The sequence below is a fragment of the Cryptomeria japonica genome, chromosome 3 (assembly GCF_030272615.1).
Source record: "Cryptomeria japonica chromosome 3, Sugi_1.0, whole genome shotgun sequence".
Taxonomy (NCBI): domain Eukaryota; kingdom Viridiplantae; phylum Streptophyta; class Pinopsida; order Cupressales; family Cupressaceae; genus Cryptomeria; species Cryptomeria japonica.
The window spans coordinates 630,600,634-630,617,136 of NC_081407.1; the positions used below are offsets into that span (position 1 = coordinate 630,600,634).

At 35.6% G+C, this 16,503-nt stretch overlaps 1 protein-coding gene across 6 annotated transcripts in view; it reads left to right on the plus strand.

The window, feature by feature from the left end:
- The first annotated feature begins 5,437 nt into the window (after positions 1–5,437).
- LOC131033026 (calcineurin B-like protein 3) overlaps positions 5,438–16,503 on the plus strand; it is a 107,154-nt gene continuing 96,088 nt past the window's right edge. For 2 of the 6 annotated variants that reach the window (XM_057964132.2, XM_057964136.2), the window contains exons 1-3: positions 5,449–5,869; positions 10,932–11,062; positions 11,225–11,307. In XM_057964132.2, the coding sequence (XP_057820115.1) occupies positions 10,963–11,062; positions 11,225–11,307 (183 nt within the window). In that variant the 5' untranslated portion in view covers positions 5,449–5,869; positions 10,932–10,962. Of the gene's footprint in view, positions 5,870–5,959; positions 6,037–10,931; positions 11,063–11,224; positions 11,308–16,503 lie in introns of all 6 variants that reach the window. The other 4 variants (XM_059218480.1, XM_059218479.1, XM_057964135.2 and 1 more) reach the window with 4 other exon arrangements.

The following is a 16,503-nucleotide window of genomic DNA, read 5'->3' on the forward strand; positions in this document are numbered from 1 at the left end:
ACAGGAGCAAAGGTCTATGAAGTAATCAATACCCTCAACTTGAGAAAACCCCTTCACAACAAGACATTCTTTGTACTTATCTATCGAACCATCTACAACAAACTTGGTATGGTACACCCACTTGCACCAAACCAACTTTTTTCCCTTAGGAAGAGGGCAAAGATCCCAAGTACAATTCTTCATCAAAGAAGAATACTCCTCCTCCATGGCCCTATCCCACTCAGGGTGGCCTGTCGCCTTTGAAAACCTCTGCAGATCATCCTAAATGGCATGAATCAAGAGACTGGCACCTAAAGTGTGTGCTCGTGTATGACGAGAATCTTAAAGGTCACCTGCCATAGATCCAACTGCCTCTACAGTAAAGCGGGACCACTTGGGCAAATGTGGTGGATCTGGTGGTGGTGGGGATGGGGGATCAACATTGCATCATCCTCAAGAGATAAACAATCTTCAAGAGGTGAAGAGGGAGAAGCTGGTGATGGAGAATCCACCAGAGGAAAGTGCTCATCAAATTGGACATCCCTTTGAAACAAGACCTCTCTAGAATTAGGATCAAACAACTTGTACACCTTAACATCCTTACAATAGCCAACAAATATGAGTGGTCGACTCTTCCTCTCCATGGATTTCCGCTGAGCATCAGGAATAAATGCCCAAGCCTCATTGCCAAATACTCAGAATGTAGAAACATTGGGCTTGACATGGGTCCAAGCCTCCTTAGGAGTCATATGTTGTAATGCCTTATGAGGCATTCAATTCTAAATATAAGCGGCACAATTGACTGCCTCAACCCAAAAATAAGAATCCACAGACTGTGACTCTATCATACAATTGGCCATCTCCCATAAAGTCTTGTTCTTTCTCTCAGTGACACCATTCTACTGAGGGGTGTAAGGTACTGTAAACTGATGTTGTAAACCATGCTTAGTGCAAAAATCTCTGAAGGCCTAATTCACATACTCCACCCATTTTTAGTATGTATTCGCCAGATAGAAAGTCCAGAATGCTTTTCCACAAATGTCTTAAATATCCGAAATGAATCAAAGATATTAGACTTGTACTTAAGAAAATACACCAATGTAAGTCTGGAGAAGTGATCAATAAATGTGAGCACATATCTAGCCCTTGAAAAAGGAGTTGGAAATGACATGAGGTCACTATGTACCAACTCCAAGGGTGCCATAACATGTGTAGCTTTACCCATAGGAAAATAATCCCGGTGATGTTTTCCAAGTACACAACCTCGACAAACACCATCAATACAAGAAATTTGTGGGATCCCAATCACTAGTGTCTGTGTACTCATCTGCTGTAGATATTTGTAATTGACATGGCCAAAACGCTCATGCCAAAGTCTTCTTACTATGTCTGCATGTGCTATAAGAGATTAACCGATACCATCTGTCATCTCAAAGCCATCAAATCTGTATAAGCGGGATGCAGGATCAACACTCCCAATAGCCACAAACAAATTAGGATCATGAAGGTCTTAAATAACAACATCATGTGATGAGAACTCAAATGTCTTACTAGTGCCTGAGTGGCAAATTTGATAGACAGAAAGGAGGTTTTTCGAAATATCAAGAACAACAAGGACATCCTGAAGACAACCACCATCCAATGAAACAATACCTAAACTCACAACGAAAAGCTGTGTAGAGTCACCAATTGCAATTTGTGAAGTGCCACAGTGGGCAAGTGCAGTGAAAAACTCTTGAGTGTGTGTCACATGGTGAGAAGCACCAGAATCTAGGATCCAAGTGGATCTTGAAGGCAATGCTTGTGCAGAAAGAGCATGGCCTTTCCCTATGGGTGGGGAAGGTGATTGAGGTGAGGTGATGTGATGCTACTGCATGGCCTCCTCTAAAGCCTCTAATCGCTTCCAACACCTGGAAACTGGATGAGCTTCCTTGCCACATAAATTGCAAGGTTCACCTAATTTATTCTTAGTCTTGGAAGAAGACTCACCGGACTTAGAAGATTTACCCTGCTTAGGGTTGGATTGTGCTTTAGAAGTAGACTTCGGTGGTGGCCTGGACGAACTCTCATTGCCTACTGAATCTATCTTCGACTTTTGTTTCTGCTTTTGCTTCTCTTGAGATGGCTGAGCTACCAATGCTTGGTTCTTTGATCTTGGGAGAGCATCGAACTGTGTGAGGTGGGATTGCTGTCGTGTCAACTGATCACAAAATACCTCAAATGTAGGCATGATAAATCTTGGACCCAAAGCATCCATGGTGGAATAGAAGGTAGAAGAGAATATTTGAAATGAACCTCGAAGCTTAGATAGAATCAGGTATATACACTCGGTGTTTGTTTTGGTCTTACCACAACCCCGTGACAATGATCGCAGTGATTTAAATTTCATCAAGAAATCCTCAATAGATGGAAAAGAATTAGGTGCCAAGGTGGTCAATTCTGCCTCAATTTGAAGTGCCCTGAACTGATTAATGGTGCCTAAAAGATCATGAAACTTAGTCCATATAGCCTGAGGAGTTGTACAACCCTCCAGGTGAAAAAGAAGATTGTTTGTAACATGTAAAGACATCAAACCCATGGCCTCATCCATTTCGTTTCTGTGTTGTATAACCTCAAAAGGATGTGTCGATAGAGGTGGATTCTCATCCAAACAGGACGATAACCCCTTAGACATGAGAAGTCTAGTCATATGTGCCTTCGAGGTATGATAATTGTGTGGATTAAGATGATCATATGAAGAGGTATCCACCACGATGTGTATGGTTTTGAAATTTATTTAAAGAGAGGTTTCTAATTTTTGATGTGAATATACAGAAAGCAAGAAAAAAACACCCCCCACAACACAAAAAACCAAACCCCAGTACAATTTTGAAGGTTGGAAAGCATGAAAAAGCAAAAAACACTTATGACTATTTTTTGTGTACCTGATAATTTTTTTGATGAAATAAATTGCAAATATAGAAAGAGCATTCCAAACCTTTCCAACGCCTATTCATTTGCGAAAAATAGAGTCCGTATGCAAAAGATACGCCCCTAGAAGTGCAAAACACAAGTTCTAACTTTGACTGGCAATAAATGCAGCAAAACAACAAAATCAGAAAAAAATATCTCCACCTCTGGATCGTTCTTGGAATCAGCCTTCCGGTGATATCTCGTTTGTGTGATTTCGATACTATATGCTCCCGATATCGCAAAAAAAGGCCCCAGGTGCTCATAAAAGGACCAAGGTGCTCAAAAAAGGACTTGAGCAATGGTTGGGTGGCTGGCCGGTGGCGGCTCAATAGAGGTGGCAAAATGAGTAAGTGGAGGTGGCAGAATGACTGAGTGGAGGTGGCATGTCGGTGACGTAGAGGCTGCACTGCGGTGGGTGGTGGTTTAATAACCGCTGGTGGCTTGTAAAAAATCATTGCTCTGTCGGCGGCTTGAGGCCACTGTAGGGTGAGTGGTAGGCCTAACTGTCGGCGGTATAAAACCGCCGGTGTAAAAAACCCTCCTTTTTTTTGAGTTTTTTAAATAATTTTTTTTTCACCCAATGAAATTAATGACGCAGATCCATACCGTACGACCTGTACGGTACAAAATTCATTTTTTTTTGCCTCGGAGGTCATGAAGGCCAAATTAGACTAATTTATAGTCGATTTCTAGGTTCTCGGGCCTTCCGAGCGCAATGGTGAGGTCCGTTAGGGCCCAAAATGCTCCGAAATTGTAGGTACCCCCTGAGATCTAAAAAATCCCCAATCTTCAAACCCTTGCAAATTTGACGTTGTGAGTCCAAAATTGATAAACCATAGGTCAATCTTGACTAATTTGAGCATTCTAGACACAATGGAGAGGTCAAAAAAGACTGAAAATGCACAAAAATTTTTCTTTCAAGACATGATCCCTCAAAAGACGAACATGAAGTCGCATATCTGAAGCTCTGATACCATGTTAAAGTTGTGGAATACAACCTCACAAAACCCAATGAACACCTGCATGCAAATAACCTCTCACATGCAAGAGATATTGAAACATAAACAAGGTGCTCTGAAAGCCTGAAGCAAAAAAGTATATGCAATAAAAATGTGTAATGATTACAAAGGGATCAATCCTTATAAAAGGAGATCAAAACCTAAAAGTAAAAACCCTAAAAAAGAGCAATTAATAATTAATAATGAATTAATTATTAATGTGCCTAAGTTTAGCTTCCTAAGTTTAGCTTAAGTGAAAATAAAGCAAAAGGTGACTTAATTATTAAATCAATATGATTTAATTAATTACATAAATAACCTTATTACTCCAACAAAGAGGTAGCTTAGAGAGTCCTTAGTTGCACATACATTGCCAAGATCATCCAAGTAGATATGTCCCTGGTCGATAATTAAATGAACCTCTCTAGGACAATAGGTTACTTAATATGAGATTTGTTGGTTCGTTAAAAAATATGCATTGAGTTGTTTGCATCAACCTCTTGCACTAAGAAAGAGTCAATCAGTGTGTTGATGTGATATCGTACTTGGTGATATGGACTTGAAACATGAAGTTTATGCATGACACTTACTCCTATAAAAATTTGAGATTAATTTAAAATTGACACATATGATTTTGAGAGATACAAAGTTAACTTGCACAATTATTGGGCCTTTTCCCTTATCTAAATACACCTTACAAATACACATCTAATTTCTATTTTTCACTATTTAATTTAAAAAATAAAGTTAGCACGCCCTTGATTTATTGGTAATGTTGACGAGTTTGAATGATCCCATAATTCTTGTTAAGTGTAAGGTCTTGACACTATAAGATATGAGGTTAAAATCATGCCCTTTATGACTTTGACAAAATGGATAACCCTCAATCCCCTCAATACTTGACTGTCAATTGCAAATATTTCACCCAAAGACTCATGCTCTTATATGAAAAAGCTATAAGATTTAGTATGTTCCATATTAAATCTTTCAACACACACACACACACACACATATATAGGATACCAAAGCCTTAAACAATTTGTAACCTTCGCTTTAAATCTACTCTTCCAGAATAAATTTTGAACAATAAATTTGCTATTTTTCCTAGCTTCTTCAAACAATATGCTTAAATTGTTACTTTTCAAGATATCCTTATTACTAATACGAATGTCGCAAATATTCCTTGATAAAATGTCATTCATTTAATTTTAATTAAACTATCCACATTTTTAGTTTCCATTTATTCAAACAATATGCTTAAATTATTAGTTTTCAAGATATCTTCATTACTAATAAAAACAATATCCCAAACATTCTTTGATGAAATGCCATTTATTAATTTTAATTAAACTATCCACATTTATACTTTCCATTTAATACGTTCCATTTGATATTCACCCTGTATTCCCATGTGTGTAAGGTCACAACGTGCACATATGAATGAATAATGGAGGCACAAAATGTTAATTTATAGCCCTCCAATGCACGCTACTAAAAAGTTACCGTCCTTTTCCTCATTCTCTTTTTTGAAGTGAATCTTTTAACTGTCCCATCGGACGCAACGATTTCCTTCTCTGTTATTATCTATTACCACCTCCAACACTGCATGTGTTGAGGAATCTTCTAGGGCTAGTAAATTCCTCATATCTCCTAATTAGTATTATCGATTTTTAACACTGTTTATTCTCACATGCATGCTGGACACTTCTGCTCAGCAGGTAACTACAATTTGAGATAGGTAGTTTGGCGTTACCATGATTTGGACAGCGGCAGATCAGGAAGAAATATGACCCGAAAGAAAAGATAAAATCACAAGCGAGCGGTACGGATCAATTTCAGAGATGACGAAAGGAGTGGAGGCAACATAATTAGATTCCCTATACCAACCTTATTGCAATCTACGCTTTCTGAAGGGCGTCTTCTTGGCGATTAATGTCGAGGTAAGCTTATCGCCTGTATTGGAGTTAAAATTGATTCTTTTTTGTTTTGTTTTTGTTTTGAACTTCATTAATTTTTATTTAATGGTACAGATTTCTGCATATGTGACGGTGGACTGTGAGAATGGTTACGGTTTTGCGACCCTTAGTGTGTAGTAGTTCTGTTTTCGGTAGTTCTCCTGATTTCTGATTTCATTTAACAGTTTCCTGTTCTATGTCATCATGTTGCCCGCCTCGATACTACGTTTTTCGCTCGATCTTGTATTTTATTTGGAGTTGCTTTGTTGCAATCGTTAGAGGGTTATAATTGCAGTAAATCATGGATCATGCCTGCAGGTCCTTAAAATATTAATTATGGTTCTAATAATTGGCTGAAGTAGATGTTTGGATTTCTGGAATTTTAGGGATGCTTGGATCAGGGTTCAGCCGTGGTATTCTCAGGGCGGATTACTTTGAGTGGACATTTCAGCGGATTTGTAGCAAATGATTTTGCATGAGAATTTCCCATCGAATAGGGCTAATGAATGGCTGCAAAATTATTTTTTTTATGCAAATTGCTTTATAATTGTACGAAACATCCCTGATTTCGTTTGTTGTATAAGTAATTTGTAAATAAAGAATTAACGGGTTTGCTTATGGAGAACTGGCCCTAAGTTTAGTGTATAGAGTGCTTGTGCACTGTTTCGATATCATCTGAAGTTCGTCTGTAGCCCGTTTAAAGCTTGGTAGCGTACTCGAAGTATGTGATGTGGAATTCCCGCGGTTGGATTATGTCTTCTTTTAAAGTAGGGTGCTGATTGTTTTATGGATCCAGGCAACCTAAAAATTTGTTGAAACTTAATTGGAATTTGAGTTGTAACATGTGAAACTAAGGACAAATTCGTTGATAGTGTTTTTATGGGCATAACATATGTGGATTACCACAGCTGGATTATGTCTTCTTTTAAAGTAGGGTGCTGATTGTTTTATGGATCCAGGCAACCTAAAAATTTGTTGAAACTTAATTGGAATTTGATTCGTAACATGTGAAACTAAGGACAAATTCGCTGATAGTGTTTTTATGGGCATAACATATGTGGATTACCACAGCTGACTGAATGAAAATAGAGTAATAGCATGACACTTTGTTACATTGATGTTGTCTTGGCTGTATTTCAATTTTCAAGGATTGAGATTTCTTTGGCATATCATGGGGCAATTGTAGCCCAAACATTGCTGCTTCATCATTTGTGGGTGTACTTGGAACTCATATAGCTGCTACTTATCTGAACGAATATTTTCGGAGTCCTATTGGAAGTGCTTGGATAATTTATAGAGGAACAAGCAACTTTTTGTATTAAACATGATACACGATCTGCAACCAGCCTCTTGTGATAATTATAGACCAAGAATTGCCACTTTGCCATTTGCATTTATGCTTTAGAATATTACATAATTGCTGCTTCTCTAGATTTAAATTTTGAATATCCCATGTGGAATGCTGAGATGAGTCATAGTGTGCTTAGAAATCTATTTGCATCTCCAAGCAAATTATTAAATATAAACCTTTCACACGATCTGCTAACAACATGCTCATGTCTCAAGTCTGAAATGAATGAAAGAATAACAGTGCCAGTCATAACTATTCTGCAACTTTTAACAACCATAATTCAGTATAACAGTGCAGATGAATGGAACTGTAGAATAAATCTCGGAATTGTTGTATTGCTGTGTGCAAAATGAAATGTACATTAGGCCATTCCATCCAACAAATAGATGTGGAAGTAAACTCTTAGTGTCAATCTCTGTGTGTGTGTGTGTGTGTGTGAAGGTGGATGCTTGGTGGTGCCTGCTGTAAATCTGGTTTGATTGAAATGGACTTCAATGGCATCCATAAACTCAAGTCCACCAGACATGGGTGCTCAAGGATAACCCAGCCAAAAGTCAAGGGGCTGCTACTGTGATGAATTCTGCAAAAAAAAGTATTGGACATACCCAATGTATTGAATTAGAGATAATGCTGCTGAAGTGGAAAATTGCTTCAACTTTGAAACCTAAGCTTTTGCTTCTTGCAGGATCTCAAAGAGTTCTTTTAGAGATTTGGCATTAGCATTTTCCTCATGTGTTAATATATGCCATTCCTCTCATACTTTTTCTCCATAACTTCAGAAAGAGAAATTACAATGGGGTTGAATTCGTTTCCTGGACTTGGCTGTTTTTGCTGAAGGGAAGGAGTCAAATAACATGGACTACAACTTGGCAAAATAGCATGGTGGATGGGGGAAATAGAACCATTACAGAGATAGTAAGAAGCATGTATACAGGAAAAGTAGTTTCAAAGAAAATAAGAGCTGAAGTAGCCCATGTTGTAGTTTATCCAATTCACTTAAAGACATTACACCTGAGGAAGCATGTGAAGCAAAGCTAAGTCATACTATCCATCTTTTGGTTCCAGAATATAAAAGAAGCAAAATAGAGCACCCAATTTGAGAGGATGATGTTTGCTGGTTATAGTTCTAAGGCACATGGGATGGTAGATATCTTTTCAAATAACATGATACACTCGGTAGAGATATTGATGAGAATGACAAGGTTTTTCTGTCTACAATGCGAGAAGTTAGGTGAAAGGCACAATTTTGATGATAATTAAACCTATAGTAACTTTGCTTGATGGTTGACATTGCATGTTCATTTAATCCTAAATCATATGATGAAGCAAAGTGTTGAGAAAGATGTGAAAGGGCTATGCATGTTGAGTATGGTTTCCTCTTAAATAACAAGATACGGATTCTTACCGAGTTACCACCTAGAAAGAAGTCCACCTGGAGTAAACAGGTATATAAATCAATGTGAAAAGTTGATGGATCATTAAATAAGAATGAAGTAAGGTAGGTGACAAATGGTAAGAAGATGGCATAACTTACAAAGGAACCTTTTCTTGAACAATAGAAATGGTAGTAGTATGGTTTTTCTGACAATTGCGTCACAATTTGGCTTGAGATTTCATCAGCTAGATGTGAAGAGCACATTTCTTTAAAGAGACTTGGAGGAAGAGGTATGTAAGTATCAGCCGTCAGGGTTTATTCTAGGTAAAGAGTGTCTTGAAAGGATTGTATACAAACTTTTACTATCTGACTAGATTTGGATTTAGAAGAAGCTCTTTCGACCTACATCTATATGTGAAAAGTAGTGATGATGATATCAGTCTTCTTATTACACGTGGATGTTTAATTCCTATTTGTAATGAGATTGATACAATTCAAAAGGGAAGAAATCAGACTTTGAAATTATAGATTTGTCTCTTATAAAAGTGCCTATGGGTGGAATTTTGGCTGCTTAATGATTAGGTTATTATCTTGTAAATGAATATGTGAATTTTTCATTAGAAAAATTGCATGAGTACTTGCAAATATGTCTATACTACTACAAAAGTTTGGATGAAATTATTAGCTGATGGCGACTGAGGACATGTGGATGAGTTTATGTTTTTATAAGTTGGTAGATAGCCTTGTGTATCTTACAGACAAAAGCACTGATCTTAGCGTTTTTTTTAGTTATAATGTAGTTCATGAACAAGTTGCAATTAACCCTTGGAAGGCAACAAACGTTTCTCAAAATATGTGCAGGGTACTGTAGATAATAACAATGCCAATACATAGCTGATGTTTTTCATTTTGGATTTGCTTATGCAGATCAGGCAGAATCTGCAGATGAGAAAAAAATTACAACCGGATATTATTTTAGCTTTGAAATAGGATTTTTTAACAGTCTAGCAAAAAATGACAATAATTGTATTTTTTCCACAAAAAGAAGGAATAAAGTAGCTATTGGTACAGCTAGAGAAGCATTGCAGTTAAGATTATTACTTTGATGAGAAATTAGGTGGCACAAAATAAAGCAATTACTATTAATTTATGTTATCAAGCTGTACTTAATTCAGATAATAATTTGGCATTTTGTGCATCAAGACAGGTTGATGGAAACCATTGTTAAATTATTGGTAGTGGAGAAATTGAGTTGTCATATCGTGCATCTGAAGGGGAAACATATGAAAATGTTAGCAAAGCCTACTGAAACTGATCATGTTGTCATATTCATTGACAAGCATTATTATGACTATTATGGGAGGATAGTAGAATCTAAATATAACACTCATACGTATTGTACAATACAGTTTCAAATTAGGTATTACATGATAGTTTCAAACTTCAAGTTTAAACCCTTCATAGAAATGAGTTAGTTTTTCTCTGGTTACAAATTGGTTGATTACAATTTCAGTAAAACATATCTTGAAGATGCATGAAATAAATAAATCAATTTATCTCTTTTCTACTTTCACTGTCTTGCACTCTCATCAATTAATAAACAATAGAGAGAGATCATGAAAGGGAAGATGAAGCCCCAAAATGGTTGTTAAAGAATACAAAAAAGTTATGCAAAAATACAGGGTTATATGCACTAATGGTTTGAGAGCTGCTGAAAAAACAATGTTGGAAAATTCATTAAGAGGGAGAGGGTTTGAGCTCCTCTCCTCTTCTATTTTGCTACTAGGTGACCAGAAGTTTGATCAGATCGTTCCGTCTTTAGGTAAATAATAAGTAGATTGGGGTGGGAATAAATAGTAAGGTACGAAGGGATTAAGGCTGGAATGGACCGTAGCTGGATTGATGATGCGTCAAGGGACCAACAGTGAAACGGGTTCACACACATTGGTTGGCGGGACGCAAATGGGAAGTGGCTCCACCCACACCTCCCCCCATACAGCCTTGTATAAAGCAAACTGCTGCTCAGAGAGGTAGGCCTGGACAAGGGGGACGTCTCACCACGAAGACTTCCATCTTTGCCTAAGTGTGTTGCTAGGCTTATTGTTAGCCAAAATTAAACATGTTTGTTAGTGTTGTGAATTTATTAATGGTATGCAGGCATGGATTATCTATTAGACTATTACATTTTTCAAGCAGGAAATTTTTATGTTGTATAGATGTCACCTATATATAGCATTGTATATGACTGGAAATCTTTCTTTAATCCTATTTATTGATGATTATTTTAGCTGGAATAAATTTTAGCTTATTTCTTATTGCAGGTATGGAGTGTGATGACGAGTTGGAAATATCATGTTGCAGTGCCTAGTGGGTCTGTTACAGTGTTGTGGATTAAATTTTCATAGACACGAGGTCCTTGAAGATCCTGGTAAAATAGCAAGGGATACAGTTTGTAAGTATTGCTCACACCCTTTAGTTTTAGATTTTTCAAAATGTAAAATAAGGTTTTTTTCATTAAGTTAAAGTCTTGTCATATAAATGTTTCAGCAGTTTTAATTTTAAAGATAATGATTGAAATATATTGTTGTTGTTTGTGATTGTACATTCTTGGCAGTTAGTGTTAGTGAGGTAGAAGCTTTGTATGAGCTATTTAAGAAGATTAGCAGTGGTGTTATTGACGACGGTCTTATCAACAAGGTATATGAACATTTGTAACCACTTCATAGCATCACATCCAATACAATATTGTTATTTCCTTCTAAATTTTCTCTCAGAAATGACCTCTGAAGAAATAACATATGGATATTAAGCATTTGTGTTCAATTGGCAATTTTTAATATCAGTAAGTAATCACAGGCTATCAAATATTGTTTTCGGTTCCTTTTTGTGATTTTCCTTAAATAAAATGAACTTTGTATATGTAATGAGTGAACTTCAAGTGAATAATTTATGAACTGGTTTAAATTTTACAATGATATGAACTAATGAATTTCTATTGTTTGATTTAGGAATTGTATGATATATTTTAGTCAAATCATTAAATATAATGCCCACCTTCAACATTTTTTTTTTCAAGAACTGGTCATTTCTCTTGTTGGAGTTTTATAATGATAGACTTTGTAAGCAAATAATTTTTGAAATATTAAGAATTTGACAATGATGTAAAGTATAAACTAATTAATTGGAATATTTTGAGATAAACCTAATGATTTTTTTAGTTGAAATATAGAATGTTTTGATCCACGTTCTAATGTTTTTCTAAAAACAGGTCATTTATTTTGTCATACTTTTATAAGCACAGACATTTTTCAGATGTCTGTAATACCCTACAAATACATGTTTTTGTCCTTGTATTTTTTTTTTACATGTTCTTGAAATGTTCAAGATTGATTAGGGTTAAGTTGTACTAAAGTTGGGGAGCATTTTTAATATTGTGAAAGATGAGGTATCACAATACAGTGATAGGCATTTTTGGGATTGCCAGGATTACTACAAAATGCGGTTTTTTTTAATATAGTCTGTAAATTTTAAAGCTTGATCAGGATAAAATTTTACTAGTTTTGGTTCAACATTCAATTTCATATGATTTTTTAAAGAACACTTTATTTTTTTTATACTAGCAGGATTATTCTAAAAGTTACTTATAACTATAAAATGATATAAAATTTACATAAAATTGATATTTTCAGATTCTTCACAATGAGAGCTATCATTGTTCAATATTTTACCATATGATATTATGATCGTACTTCTCTACATGCCCTCTGAAGTTTAGGTCTCTGTAGAACTATGACTCAGACATGACCCTACTCAAATTTTATTGCTTTAGTCAAATCCCATTTGCATATCTATCAACAATTTTTTTGTTGTATAATGTGGTTATCTTACCCCTTTACATGACCTTAAATTTTAGGTTTCTGTGGAATTGTGATTGAGACATAACCGTACACAAGCTTTAAATTTTTAGCCAAACACCTTGCACACAAATCTTTGCAGTGAATATTAGAAAGAAAGTCTACTAATCAATGTGAAAAGGAGCCAACATCAAACCAATCCACCCTATTTAAAATGAAATCTCATTCAATCCTCAAGGGTCTGTATTTAGCTCAATGAAGAATTCCTCCATTTGGTCTTAAAATTACCTCAAATAATTGCATAGGTTTGGTGCCATGGGATTAGTGCAGGTTGTATGGGTGTTTGAGCAGTAGCGTGGTACGGGGTTCAAGTAGAGTAGGTGGCAGTTCACGTGACACACTACCCTAAGGGGGATTATCAGTGGGTGTTGCTTAAAGGGTACACATGTCCTTATAGGTGCTTGGAAGTGGGCTTGTCAAACTGCCAAGCCCAAGTGTAGGAGGTTTAGTGTTTGAATCCCACACCCTTTTCCAGTGCTGTTTGTTGCGTGATGGCTTTTTGACATGTTGTGGATAGATGGTTGTTTACTTGTCACCTTTAAAATATAAATTTAGAGTGCCATGCGGAATGTTCTTATTGAAAGATAACATATCATAATACACCGGTAGGTGTTTTTTGGATTGCAAGGATGGCTAAAAAATATATATTTTTTCTTTTCTTTAAATATACATTTGATAAATTTTCAAGTTCAGCTAGGATGGAGTTCTGCAAATTTTGGATCAACACTCAATTTTAGATGATTTGGTTAAACAGGACTTAATTTTTATATTTTCATCAGAAATATTTTAAAAATAAGCGATTAGAAAATGATGTCAATATTGCATAAATTTGAAAATTTCAGTCTTCACAATGTGACCTATCATCCTGAAATCTGGGTTGTATAATATGGGGAATTGAGCCCCTTTACATGTCCTCTAAAGTCTGGGTCTATGTAGAATTGCATTTGAGATACAGCATTCCCCAAACTTACACTTTCACGAAGAACTCCATTCACATTGTCACTAACCCTTGTGTATGATTTGAAAATATAGCATTTACACATCCATGTAAAAGGGAGCCGAAACCCAACCAATCCATTATATTCAAAATGAAATTTCATTCAATCCTGTCATAGACCTTATTAATTTTATATACAAAATGGCATTTTGACCAGATTCAAGGTCCATTACAAACCTTTTAGCCCCCTCTAAGCTGTTATATGGTTATCAAGAATAATTTCCTTTTAATAAAACCACTTTATTCCTTTTTGGCATTTTGGGAATCCAATGACTTGATTGTTCTAGCAAATGCTTGCTATGCTCTTAACCCATTGATTATATTGGGATATGTGTAGCTGGCTTGTGGCTAGTATAACCTTTAAGTAAGTTATACAATCATTTATGTAGTCTTATATAGGTATTTAAGTCAGCTTGGATGATCTCCAAGAGATAAGTGGGGTATGTATAGGAGTCGGTGGTTTGTTTATAACCTAGGTTGCCGGTTCGGGTTCGGGCACTGGTTCGCCGATAGGGCAAAATTTTGAAAAGGGGTTTGGGTTCGTTAGTACAAAAACAATAGAAAAATTATATATATATATATATATATATATAATATTATATATTATATAATAATATAATATAATATATAATAATATATATTATTATATATATATTATATTATATTATATTATATTGATAATTATAATATATATTATTATATAATATAATATATTAAATATAATAACATATATTATTAACATGTGTATAAAATTATAAATTAGTGAATTATGAATTTATAGAAAAGCTTTTTAAGTGTAAAATTAATAAACGGAAAGCCAATAAATTATCGAAGGCTTCATTGTTCGTAGCCCTTCCTTCATCGATGGCATGCATCCCTCCATCGACGGCAACTGTATCTCTCCCTCCATTGACATCATCTGCAAACATGTGTCGGCAACTGTATTCCTCCATCAACGACAACTGCAAATGGATGATTTCATCAACGACAACCTACAAACAAGTGTTTTCATTGACGACAACCTGCAAGTGTTTTCATCGACGACAACCTGCAAACAAGTGTTTTCATCGACGACAACTGCAATAGGTGTTTTGATTTTACTGACTGCTATTTCGAACCAAACCAGACACGAATTGAACTCGAACCAGGACCCAACTTGAACCAGGACCAATATTTGGGCTTTTGAGTGCCGAACCCGGTAACTCAGTTTATAACGATCATATTGCTAATTGTGTTCTTATTGGAGACTTGTGGAGGTTTGCCCATCAAGATGGCTTATTATTCTCAAGAACTATCAATTTTTGCTGCATATTTCTTACTATATTCTTCTCTTGCACAAGTTATTTCATTACAAGTGGTATGAGAGCATAATCTTGGCATTTGGAAGGCAAGAACCAATGCAATTTCTTTTCTTGATTAAAGAGGTGATATTGTGAAGTGCATTTTTCTCAAGTTGGCAACTTTTTTTTTCTTTTCTGATTTTCAAATGGTTGCTCAAGGACATAATTTGGTTGCTATAGTCTATATTTAAGCTCATTTGGTGTATATTTGAAGAAGTTATTGCAAAATTAGAGTTTCTAGGAATTTCACTCCAAGAGTTATAAAACAATGATTTTTTTGTGTAAACTTGGAAGGGTGATCAAAGACATTTTGAAGCTACTATAGTCTAGATTTGAGATTGTTTGGAGAAGAATTGAAGGTATTGCAAAATTAGGTTTTCCACCAATTTTACTCTGAAGGTTACAAATTAGTGAAGTTCTTGGAGATTTTTTGGATAAGTGAGATCTATAATAACAATTTCATATATTTTGATTTCTTTTGAATAAGTTATTGTGAAAACTATTTTGCACTTATCATGGTGGCTGCTTCAACAAGAGGCAAAGTAATCTAGTCACTCTTGGAAATATTCTTGACAAGGATCCATTAGTAGAGGAGAGGGATACCATAACCCTTGATGATATAAAGGAAGAAACTAACAAGATGAAGGATGAAATTTGTCGAGGGTGGAAGTTGAGACAGATCTCTTGACAATTTTTGAACGAATAACATCTCACCAATGTTTCATAGATTCCTAATTGGGAGTCACAACACAACACTTGAGAAGAAAATATGTCTTCTAAGGGACATGATGCTTTTTGGTTTGACTCAAATCTAAAGATGGATCATCACCTAATTAATTCTATACCTAGGTACCTTACACTAAAGTTGAATATGTGAAAGTTGAATGGCAAGGATCCAACCAATTGGCTTTTGCCAAATGGAGTAGTTCTTTGTCTTCATGTTCCATGCCAAAAAAAGCTTGCAATGACATCCTTATGCTTGGAACTAGACCAATTTTTTTGCTATCATTGGCTATGTGAAGAGAAGAAAAAGAAGGGTAGTGTTGTTACATGGTTTGTTTTGCAAGAGGAACTTACTACACATTATGGTGATAATCTTATGGATAGCTATCACAACAAACTTACCATATTAAAGCAAATAGGTTTATGGTTAAGGTCTACATTTATCAATTCTAGACTTTATCTTTAAGATTGGAGCATGTTAAAGAGGAAAATTTGAAGGAATTGTTTTTAGGTGGTTTAAAGGACCACAACAAATATGTCTATAGCAATGATTACGACAAGGTAGGTAAAGGAAAAGTTTTTGGCCAATAGATACATTTCTACATAGCCATTTCCTTAGCCTACCAAATTGGCTCCACATCAAATTGAAGAGAAGAGAGCAAAAAGGTCATGCTTTAATTCTGACAGCAAATGCAGTCAAGGACATAAATGTATTGAAAAGAAACTGTTCTACATTGAATAGCCAAGTGAGGAAGAAGAGGAGGAAGAAGCAATGTACGAGGGTGACATTGAGACATATGAGGAATTGGGATATATCCAACCAACCAGTTCTTGTGATGCACTTTGTGGAATTAGTACCCCATAAACTCTAAAGGTAGTAGGATTTTTGAAGAAAGAGAGTAACAATGTGGATGGACCT